The sequence below is a fragment of the Trachypithecus francoisi genome, unplaced genomic scaffold (genome assembly GCF_009764315.1).
Source record: "Trachypithecus francoisi isolate TF-2019V2 unplaced genomic scaffold, Tfra_2.0 Contig01461, whole genome shotgun sequence".
Classification (NCBI taxonomy): Eukaryota; Metazoa; Chordata; class Mammalia; order Primates; family Cercopithecidae; genus Trachypithecus; species Trachypithecus francoisi.
Genome location: NW_022681433.1, coordinates 18,025,514 through 18,037,109, shown reverse-complemented (window position 1 = coordinate 18,037,109; position 11,596 = coordinate 18,025,514). Strand labels below are relative to the sequence as shown.

Here is an 11,596-nt window from a genome sequence, read left to right as displayed (position 1 = left end):
CGCGCGCGGGACCCTGAGGCTTAAACCCTGCGGCGGAGTCCTGGCTCCAGGTCCTTGGGGGCTCACCCAGTGGTCATCCGGCTAGACTGAGCGTCCCTTCGGGGATGCTCAGGGAGGGTCCGGTTGCCGGTGAAGCCTCCAGAGGCTTCGGGACGACAGTCCCGGGGGCCTTCTTACTGCATCCTGAGATTTCCATCAGCGAGTGCAACTCATAAGGCAGCCCCTAAGGGGACCGGGCCACTGGCTGAGGAGGGGGATGGCTTAGGAGCTCCTGGACCTAGGGCCCGGCGTCGTCGCCTCCTGGGCGTCGCGGCAGAGGTTAGTGGCCCGCGCGGAAAGCGCCGCGGGACAGTCAGCGACGAGGCCCGGGGGTCGCCGGGGCCACGACTTCTCGGAGACCGCCCTGCGCTCTCTGGAGACGCGCCGCCCGCGCCAGGGTGGTGCCATGTGGGGCGGTCGCCGCTCATCCGTCGCCTCCCGGAACGCCGCTTCGCTCCTGCAGCTGCTGCTGGCCGCGCTGTTGGCGGCGGGGGCGAGGGCCAGCGGCGAGTACTGCCACGGCTGGCTGGATGCGCAGGGCGTCTGGCGCATCGGCTTCCAGTGTCCCGAGCGCTTCGACGGCGGCGACGCCACCATCTGCTGCGGCAGCTGCGCGTTGCGCTACTGCTGCTCCAGCGCCGAGGCGCGCCTGGACCAGGGCGGCTGCGACAACGACCGCCAGCAGGGCGCGGGCGAGCCTGGCAGGGCGGACAAAGACGGCCCCGACGGCTCGGCAGGTAGGGCGGCCTGCGCCCAGCGCGAAAGGGAGGACGGTTGGCGTTGCCTGGACGTCAGGGACCTGGGAGCTTGGAGGGGGAGATTCAGGAAAGGACCTAGGACCAGGAGGCGGAGTCTGCAGTCTGGCTTATTACTTGGTCGATGTGGGTTACTAATTCACCCCCACGGGCCTCAGTTTCTCCATCTGTCAGCCAAAGGGTGGCTTAGAGTGAATTTTCCGAAGAAGATCACACTCCTAAGGCAGTGTGGGCCACAGAGAGCCCCCATATTCCTTCCGACCAGGGTCCTCCGGGTCCCTCGGGCGTCTCCTGTCTCCATAGGGCTCCATGTCTTAGGGGTACCCGAGAAGACGGTGAGGGTGCGCCCCCGCCCGTGAGGGCCTGGCAGACGTCCTTCCCTGAAGGCTCCCCGAAAAGAAGGCAGCTCCTCAGAGCTTTCCCCGGGGCTGCTGCCCTGTGCCAGACGCGGCGGATTCCCATCTTCTCCACGCGGCGGCCCCTCTTCCCTGCAGCCACCCGCCTCTGGGGTTTCTGGACTGTTTTCCTTACCGCGTCAGACTTAGTAGGTGTAACATCGGAGCAGTGCCCAGCCTTGCTCTTTGTGGCTTTGATTTCTTTTTTTTTTTTTTCAAATTGCCAAAGCCAGACTTGGAAAGTAAACCCGTTGAAGAATTTGGTAGGTTGCGTTGCACTTCACTCTTCAGAAACCTTCCGGAATGCCTCCCAGGGGTGTCTACACCGTCTCTCTCTCTCCTCTCTCTCTCTCTTTCTCTCGTTCGGGGGAGGGGAGGTAAAATGGCAAACGTATCCCCGAGGGGGCGGCTCCTCCTTTTTGTGGGCCCGCTGGGTGTACGTGGGAGACGCCGCTAGCACGCGGAGCCTGGGTTCGGGCTGCCTTGAGCTTTGGCACAGCATGGTTTGTGTTTCTAGAGCTGCCTCCCAGGACCCGGTGGGAGACGGCTCTTCTCAGTGCCGTTCCCTTTTGCAGTCAAGCATTTTATTAGCATGCTACTCCTATTGTTCTGTCTTGAATCTGAAGAGAGGGTAATTCCAGAACCAGCGCAGTCTTAAAACACAGGCTCAGCCTCGCAGACTGTGTGGCCATGGAAGAAAGCCCGGAGAAGCGAACCAGACCCCAAACACCTACAGTGAGATGTCTGCTGAATGGGGCTCATGAATGGTTTCCAAAAAGTTGGGATGGCTTTGGACTAGTCGGGACTGCTCATGACGAGACTTTTGACGCCCTGTGTTGTGCGTGGGTGCCTTCTTCATGCTACTTTTAAACGTTTTTTCCCTAAAAATTGTATTTCTTCCACTTCTCTTCTGCAGTGAAGGACAACATGCCTAATTAAGCCTGCCGGGAGGCTTATGGTAGCACTGCATTCCTTACCCCTGTGCAGTTATTTACATTTCCAATTAAAAATCCTGGAAAGAGAACAGTTATTTCTCCCCAAAACTCATTATGTGGACTGATGCTGGTTTCAGCCAGTTTCTGCTATGACTGGGGTACATTTTTTTCCTGTCTTTCTCTTATTAACTTATTTTTTGATAACATATTTAGGGCTTGTGTCTCAATTTAGAGAATGAAATATTTATAACACGCCAAGGAAAAAGCCCTGCATCCACTTCTCCAGTGATCCATAGTTAGCCTGAAGTGATAGTGTAATTAGAACAGGTCTACTGCCAGGCACCAGCTGTGCTGCAGACACTGTAGCAAGTGTTTCTACCTGCTAAACGGGCGCTATATATAGAAACTGCTCTGTTTAGCATTGAAACTCCAGGAAATCTTCCACAGTCCGTCTTTGGTTAAATACCTATAAAGTATTGTTTTACTTACAAAGCATTATTTCTCCATAATTCCACCTGGTGTTATACTTGAAAAACACTGACTCCAGGAATACCAGAACAGTCGAAAGGAGCGTAATTAGAAAGCCTGGCTGCTCTAATGGATGATCAAAGGGTATTCATAGAGCTGACCTCAAAGGCGCGGGATCCTTCCAAAAATGCTGCCCCATCTGACTGTGGGCTGGCATTATGTTTTGCCAAGACCAGTAAGACCCAATCCGTCCCTGTCTTCATGTATTTCCCAAAAATGTAGTCAGGGGGATGGGGCAAGCACACATCAGAAAATGCAGGCTGTTGGTAACATAGGGTAGAATTCCACGAAGGTGGCTCAGAGGCATTCTGCAGGTACCTCCCGTCTGATTCTACCCCATCAACCTGCGTCTAGTTTCTAAAGCCTTGTAGTGCCATCCCTATGGCTCCTAAAAGATTTAAGAAACTAATTTTATTTATTTATTTATTTGAGTTGGACTCTCACTCTGTCGCCCAGGCTGGAGTACAGGGGCACGGTCTCAGCTTACTGCAACCTCTGCCTCCTGGGTCCAAGCGATTCTTCTGCCTCAGCCTCCAGAGTAGCTGGGATTACAGGTGCGCGTCACCACACCCAGCTAATTTTTGTGGTTTTAGTAGAGACGGGGTTTCACCACGTTGGCCAGGCTGGTCTTGGAACTCCTGATCTCAGGTGATCCACCCACCTTGGCCTCCCCAAGTGCTGGGATTACAGGTGTGAGCCACCGTGCCCTGCCAGAAACTAATTTTAAAATGGAGTTTGCTAGTGGTTTTATCAAAAGGTTTTTATTTTTACTTTTTATTGTTTTCTATTTTAAAATCAGCTTCCCTGGTGAAGTATCATGGCCGTTGCTTTATGCTCTGAGGGCTTTCCCTGTGCACTTTTGCCTTCTTGGCTTGCCATGGGTGACTCTTCTTCCTGCAACACATGTCTTGTTGCTCCTGATGTTTGCTCTTGGGACACTGTTTCAGGATGGCCCAATGCCTGGAATAACTTCCCGCCACCTCCACACAGACCCCGTCACCTGGACCCAATGCTACCCAAGGACCCTGGCTTTTGCTAGGAAGGAGTGAGGAGGGTCTTTTTTCAGCCCCTCCTTGACCCTCTTGTGCCGTACAGATGCCTTTTGGAAATGGTAGTGACTTAGAGTCTGGCCTACATTTTTGACTTAACTGCTTATGAGAAAAGAACTTGTTAAAGAATGGTAAAAAGAAATTTGCAAGGAACTTAACTTTCTGGGGGAAAAAAGACGTTTAAATAAGTTACAGTCATTATTACTATGAAGATCCTACAACAATATGGTAGGGCAGACTTGTTTGCACAGTTCGATTATGGTAGGAAGTTTAGAACCATAACTGTCTTAACCTGTTAAACCCATATTTTTGCTAAATTGGATATCCGGCTCGATCAGTCTTGCAGTTGATGAGTTGAACTAAATATAAACAGTTTGCTTCTAGGGGCTGAACTGCCATGCCTGTAGGGTCTCAGGATCTTTCTAAACACTTGATAAAGAATGGTGCATCTTATGGACTCCTAATATGCGAACCAATTAGCCCAGCGTTGGTCCTTCAGCTGTGGGTTATCGGTGTTGCTCATTCATTCATTGCCATTGCCAGTCGGTGATTGGTACTGCATTCCTAGAGTAAATCATAATGTTGTGCTTCTGTCCTTTGCTTCAGTGCCCATCTACGTGCCGTTCCTCATCGTTGGCTCCGTGTTTGTCGCCTTTATCATCTTGGGGTCCCTGGTGGCAGCCTGTTGCTGCAGATGTCTCCGGCCTAAGCAGGATCCCCAACAGAGCCGAGCCCCAGGGGGTAACCGCTTGATGGAGACCATCCCCATGATCCCCAGTGCCAGCACCTCCCGGGGGTCGTCCTCACGCCAGTCCAGCACAGCTGCCAGTTCCAGCTCCAGCGCCAACTCGGGGGCCCGGGCGCCCCCAACAAGGTCACAGACCAACTGTTGCTTGCCGGAAGGGACCATGAACAATGTGTATGTCAACATGCCCACGAATTTCTCTGTGCTGAACTGTCAGCAGGCCACCCAGATTGTGCCCCATCAAGGGCAGTATCTGCACCCCTCATACGTGGGGTACACGGTGCAGCATGACTCTGTGCCCATGACGGCTGTGCCACCTTTCATGGACGGCCTGCAGCCTGGCTACAGGCAGATTCAGTCCCCCTTCCCTCACACCAACAGTGAACAGAAGATGTACCCAGCGGTGACTGTGTAACCCAGAGTCACTGGCGGGTTCCTTTACTGAAGGGAGAGGAAGGCAGGGGTGGGTTCTCGAGGTGGAAGTCCGCACATGTCGGTGGTATTTATGGCACGATTCCTTTGGATGGCTTCATTTGCCCCTAGACTGTATGAAAACATCTCCACATTAGCATTTCTGGATATGTTTCATCCAGGGTATCGTTGATTTATGATGGGAAACCGGCCTCAGCTGGAGATGCCTGTGATGTTGCTGATGGGTATGTAACAAATGCTTGAGTTCAAGTGCCCTTGAGATATGGTTGGCGAAAGAATTTTATAAACTGATAAATTAAGGGTTTTTATTATGTTGTTATTATTATTTCTTTTTTGTTGTTCACTGCACAAGATCAAAATGCCTGTTATCTCCCTTTTACCTGGGCCTTTTTTTTTTAATGAGACAGGATCTTGCTCTGTTGCCCAGACTGGAGTGCAGTGGTGCTATCTTGATTCACTGCAACTTCAGCCTCCTGGATTCAAGCAAGTTTCCTGCCTCAGCCTCCCAAGTGGCTGGGATTACAGGTGCCTGCCCCCACGGCTAATTTTTTGTATTTTTTGTAGAGATGGGGTTTCACCATGTTGGCTAGGCTGGTCTCACACTCCTGACCTCAAGCGATCTGCCTGTCTCAGCCTCCCAAAGTGCTGGGATTACAGGTGTGAGCCACTGCCCCCAGCCTAAGCCATTATTTTATTTTTTTATTTTTATTTTTTAATGCATGCAAGGTTAAGGGGAAGACACAAATAACAGGACTATTCTAAAAGGAAACCTGTTTGAACTCTGTGAGATCAGTCATCAGCCTCAGTATTCCACAGGCACACCTTACTTTCATTGTAAAAAGATATATATTTTGTCTATTTTTGTGCTTTTGGGGCCTATTTTGTGCTTTTTTACCTTGTGTAGAGATCTTATTACAAAGTGATTTTCTACATTAAAAAGAGACTGAAATAAATTGTATAGTTACTTAACTAATGAAGACATTTCAGAACTCTGGGATGATTTTAATCTTGAAGTAGTAGGTGGTGTAGTATTAAAACCATTCACCCCCTTCTTGATTGTATCTTAATTTTCTGGCTTTAAGGTGACACCTGAGAGAGGTAATGTGTTCTTTTTTATATTGAAATCATAAGCTGTCACCTGCTGCTTCTCTGAGTTACTTTGAATTTTGCCTTGTGGTTACGGTTTGGCATTTCTTTCTGTTTGGTTTTCAGATCCCTGTGTCTATATAGTCCTGAGTGCAAGTAATTACTATACTTATAAATGAAGATCAGTATTTCTGCCTAGATCTGATAAAACATTTTCTTGTTTTAGTTATAAAAATTCAAAGAAATGTGTTACAAAGATACTTAGTATAGCTCCTTAGTCATAACCTGAGACTTGGGATGAAATTTAAACCACAGAGATGATTTACTTTGCAGATCATAAGGCTTTTTATACTCTTGTTATCAAAATGGCTTATTTTTCGGGCAATAGGGACTATTAGGTCAAGAGAAAAGCTTTTCAGAGAAGTATTGCCTTTCTTCTCCCACACAGTTCTTGATTTCGTCTCTCTCTCAGGCCTCAACAGGCACTGTATTCATTGCCAAGGTTCCAAATTATCAAATTCAAGTGAATTTATTTGTGTGTTGTTTACTTATTAAAAAAAGGTAACTTTAAGGATGTGCAGGATTTTGTAATTAAACAAATCGTTGTGTGGTATTGTCTTCTACACACTTATATCTATAGATATCTATCGATCATCTTTCTATTCTGTCTGTTTCATGACTGAATAATGTAAAACCATTGTTGGCAACTGGTATCATCAAAGATACTCCTTTTTTAATAACCAAAGGCAGGGGAAAATCATTTTACTTATTAATAAATATTTTATGATGTGAATTCCTAGGGGAGTTGGGTTTCTTTTTTCATTTTCATTGTACTTGGTCATTCTTCAGATGGTCTAGTCAACCTGTTAATGGAGTAAAATTTCTCAAAATTATGAATATTGCTTTCTAGAACCAACAGCCTGCTTTTCAAAGTAATCAATATCTGGGAAGCTTACATGAATGTTCTGTGAGTCAGTGAGTATTATTTTACAGGTTTCATGCGAAATGTTGATAACAGAAAAGAAACAGTTCTTTTGGAATCATTATATTATGAGGCTAATGGGTGTTCCCTGTATTGTGTTTGATGGCAGATTCCTGCTTATCTCTGGAAGTGAAATTCTTAGAACTTTGGAATTGAAAGGGACTTCAGATATCACCTAGCCTAAAGATTGGCAAGCTTTTTTTTTTTTTTTTTTCAGTAAAAATCAGGGACTGGGTGGGCTCAGTGGCTCACTCCTGTAATGCCAGCACTTTGGGAGGCCAAGGCGGGAGGATCGCTGGAGACCAGGAGTTCCAGACAAGCGTGGGCAACATAGCGAGACCCCATCTCTACAAAAAAAGAAAAAATAAATAAAAATTAGCTGGGAGTGGTGGCGTACTTGGTAGTATCAGTGATTTGGGAGGTTGAGGCAGGAGGATCACTTGCAAGCTCAGGAGTTTGAGGCTGCAGTGAGCTGTGATTTCACTACTACATTCCAGCCTGGGTGACAGTGAAAACCTGTCTCAAAAAAATAAGAAAAAAAGATCCTGAGAGTAAATACTTTAGGTTTTGCCAGCCATATGGTATCTAGCAGCTATTCAGCTCTGCAGTAGCACACAAAAGCAGCCATAGATATACATAAACAAATGAGTGCATCTATATGCTCATAAAACCTCCTCTTTTTTCTTTTTTGAGACGGCGTCTCACTCTGTCGCCCTGGCTGGAGTGCAGTGGCGCAATCTCGGCTCTCTGCAAGCTCTGCCTGCTGGGTTCATGCCCTTCTCCTGCCTCAGCCTCCCGAGTAACTGGGACCACAGGCACCCGCCACCACACCTGGCTAATTTTTTGTATTTTTAGTAGAGACGGGGTTTCACCATGTTAGCCAAGATGGTCTCGATCTCCTGACCTCGTGATCCGCCCGCCTCAGCCTCCCAAAGTGTTGGGATTACAGGCGCGAGCCACTGTGCCTGGCCAAAACCTTCTTTATATGCACTGAAATTCAAATTTAACATGATTTTGACATGTCACAAAATAGTCTTCAATTTTTTCCCCAAAACATTTCAAAATGTAATTGTAAGCTCCAGTGCTGTACAAAAGCAGGCAGTGAGCAGGATTTCCCTGGCAGGCTATAGTTTGTCAGTCCCTCATCTAATCCTCCCTTCCCCTATGCAGGAGTCACCTCTGTGACATTTTTGGCACTCTTTTTTAAACAGAGGGATGGAAAATGCTTGCTTTTCTTAGCATGAGATTGTATAGTTCTTCTTTTTCTATGTGGTAATTAAATACACCTCAATGAATGAATTTTTCATTTAGTGAATGCTACTTCGTTTTCCAAAAGTATAACATTATTAGAAGCAACCTCAGATCTTTTCGGTTTTGGTAAGAACTGGAAAAATTTAGCTGACAAAGCAAAAATGTTCCACTACCTGGTTTAAGGACACCTTCCTTGTCATGAAAGATAAATCAGAACCTATAAAGGGTAATTTGCACCCTGCAGAAATATTCTAAGTTCTGTCATTTACAGATAGAAAAATAGTTTGCTGCTGTACATCTTCTGCTGTATCTAAACCTCTAGTGTCGGTTTATGATAGTTCTGGGGGGATTCTATATCCCTGCTTATAGGACAGAGAATCAGACTCTGACTGCAAAGAAGAAGAAATTAGCATGTTGTGTCTATGAAGAGCGTGAAAACTACACATCTGTCATTTCTGCTGCCACTGGAGAAGTTAAGATTTAGCAATAAAATCAACATCCAAAGTGGCAAAAATACCATTAAGACAAGTGTGTTTTGGTTTCGCGTATTTCCTCTGCAACACGCACTTTCACGTAGCCTTCCATTTCTGATTACGTTCTCATAAGCTTGACTAATGAAATATTTCATCTATTAAATTTACCTTGAGCTCGTTCTTTTAAGATTGCACAGTTTTATTTCACAAACTCTGTAACCCATATTTTCTCCTTGTTTTGTTACAAATGCTGATTTTTTTTTTTTTTTTTTGAGACAGGGTCTCACTGTGTCACCGGGCTGGAGTGCAGTGGTACCATCATGGCTCACCACAGTCTTGAACTCCTGGGCTCTAGGGATCCTCCCGCCTTGGTCTCCCAAAGTGAGAAATGAGGATTTCAGTTCCTTTCAGAAGGCTTGCCTGAAGAAACCATGAAGGTTAGAACAAAGTTGATGATGAAAGTCAGGGCAAATGTTCAGAAATGGACTGAATCCCAGAGAGAAAGTTTGGTGCTAAAAGTTGAGATCGTAGAGAGCTTAGAATAACACATTCTCTTCTGTTTGGCCCTTACCTTGTAGTGGCACTTAAGACTAGTCCTTTTTTCTCTCAGGGACTTTGTCTCTGTTTCCTGCAAACTCACTGTGGTCTTTTCCTAAGAGTGTAAGTTCCCTACCATACATATTCTCAATGATTTTTTCAAGTGGGTCAGCAGTTGAAATTAATAAACAGCAAGCTTGCTTTTAGTTGCTTGAGCTTCCTAAATGCTTAAAGGGAGTAGGTTTGTTTCTCTTTAGTGGATTTCAGAATGGAGACTTCTCATTCACTTAGCCTGGCCTACCTCCAGTCAATCAGAATGGTCGCATGAAAATATGCAGTGTGCACTTCACCCATGTCTGGAGCTGACTTCCTCTCATAGAAGTTGGGGGAAGCTCATGGGAATCTGGAGAGAGAGGTGATGCTGGGCAGACAGAGAGACCAGACTGACCCTGTCAGTTGTCAGGATAGAAAATAAGCATCCCAGGCACTTGCCAGCCCTACTGGACTGAGTTACTGCTAAGTAAATAATGCATCAGCAGTAATGGTTCAATGAACTTTCTAGGATTTTAAAAAATGTGGTCACTTCCCATTTTGCTTATTTCTCTTGCTTGTTAAGAGAACAACCAAACCCTCTGAGGAAGCTGCATGATCTTACAATGGCACTGCTCTCAAGCAGAGCAATCTCAAGGCACGGAATGGGGGGTCCTGAGGCTTACCAGGAAGTATGTCGGCTCCCTGTGACCTGCCAGAGAAGGGACGGGGATGACATGGGTCTCGGTCTGGGCCTGGCCATTAAGGAAGCCACACTTGTGCTCAAGTTTTGTGCACATTTTATGTTTAAAAGGGGGCAGCTGAAATATTGCAATGAGGAATGAAGCATGCATACAAAAGAGAACACCCTTCCTCATCACTCAACGTTAATCCTCCTTTTATTCTACTTGCTTAGATGGTAGAGCTTTGAGGACATATTCTCTCTCTCTCTTTCTCTCTCTCTCTCTCTCTCTCTCTCTCTCGTCTCAGATCTGGAGATTAGCTATTTTCATTCAGCCTATTCTTTCAAAAATACCTATATCAAGTATTTCTTTGCCTTCCGAAATGTTTTCTTAATTGAAAGCACTAATGCTATTGTGATTCAAGTGCCTATCAGAGATTAAGGGAGAGATGACAAAGAATTAGCAATCACTAACTCTGGCCGGGTGTGGTGGCTCACTGCTGTAATCCCAGCCAGCACTTTGGGAGGCCAGGGTGGGTGGATCACCTGAGGTCAGGAGTTCAAGACCAGCCTGGCCAAATGGTGAAACCCCATGTCTACTAAAAATACAAAAATTAGCTGAGCATGGTGATAGGCACCTGTAATCCCAGCTATTCGGGAAGCTGAGGCAAGAGAATCGCTTGAACCCGGGTGGTGGAGGTTGCAGTGAGCCGAGATTGTGTCAGTGCACTCCAGCCTGGGCAACAGCGTGAGATTCTGTCTCAGAAAAAAAAAAAAAAGAAATTACTAACTCTTCTCCTTGAAAGTCCCTGCAGTGTACTAGGTAGAATGTTTTTTAGGGCACTAATTTGCATTTTCTCTCCTTTGCTCTCTCTTTTTTTTTCTGTATAGAATCATTGACCAGTGAAAAATGGAAAAATAAAACCCTAGGAAAACACTCAGTTATTCCTGTCAAACATGTTAGGTATTTTTGGATATCAACAATAACCCTGCATCACCATGACAAAATAACTTGGAGATAAAATTACAGCTTTGAGTGGAGATTTGGCTAAAATTACAGCTTTGAGTGGAGATTTGGCTGTGAGGGTCATTTTGCCATTCCAGTTAAATCTTCGTAATATCTTTACCATTTATACTCAGAATTGAAGGACCTAGATGCAAGTTGGGAACGAGAAGTTTAAAATTAATGCTTTTTAAAACGTCTAAATGAGAAATAATAAAACAGTAAAAAAAAAAGAGTTAACGGCAGCCTTAAGACGAATTTTAAGCATGACAACTTGCATCTTAATTTTAACCATCTTGAAATGTAGGTCTTTCCATTTAGAAAAATCATACGTTACACAATACATTATTTACTCAGAAGACTTCACAGCTGGAGAAGACTGATTGCCATCTGTAACATGTATATAACATTGCCACGTGTGTATACATACGTGTATAGAAGGATCATAGGAAAATTTGAAACAGAAAGAACTTATTATATGAGGCTATCTTACCCAAGACTCTGTTCTCAATTCTTGGCTGATTTTTAGAAGAAGAGTTTAAAGTGCTCAGCATTGCTTGTCTCCGTTGTAGTTGATTCTATCAAACCTCCTGTGGAATGGGATGAACCCAGTTCTACCACTTGTGCTGTGGCCTTTGGTGTGCACTTTGTGTCGCTGAACCTTGGAGTGTTCT

At 45.7% G+C, this 11,596-nt stretch overlaps 1 protein-coding gene across 1 annotated transcript; it reads left to right on the top strand.

The window, feature by feature from the left end:
• Nucleotides 1-298: 298 nt before the first annotated feature.
• Nucleotides 299-6,757, top strand: SHISA2 (shisa family member 2). Its single transcript, XM_033236985.1, has 2 exons — nucleotides 299-776; nucleotides 4,308-6,757. Exons 1-2 carry the CDS (start codon nucleotides 446-448, stop codon nucleotides 4,859-4,861), a joined length of 885 nt encoding a protein of 294 aa, XP_033092876.1. The 5' UTR covers nucleotides 299-445; the 3' UTR covers nucleotides 4,862-6,757.
• The last annotated feature ends 4,839 nt before the right edge of the window (nucleotides 6,758-11,596 follow it).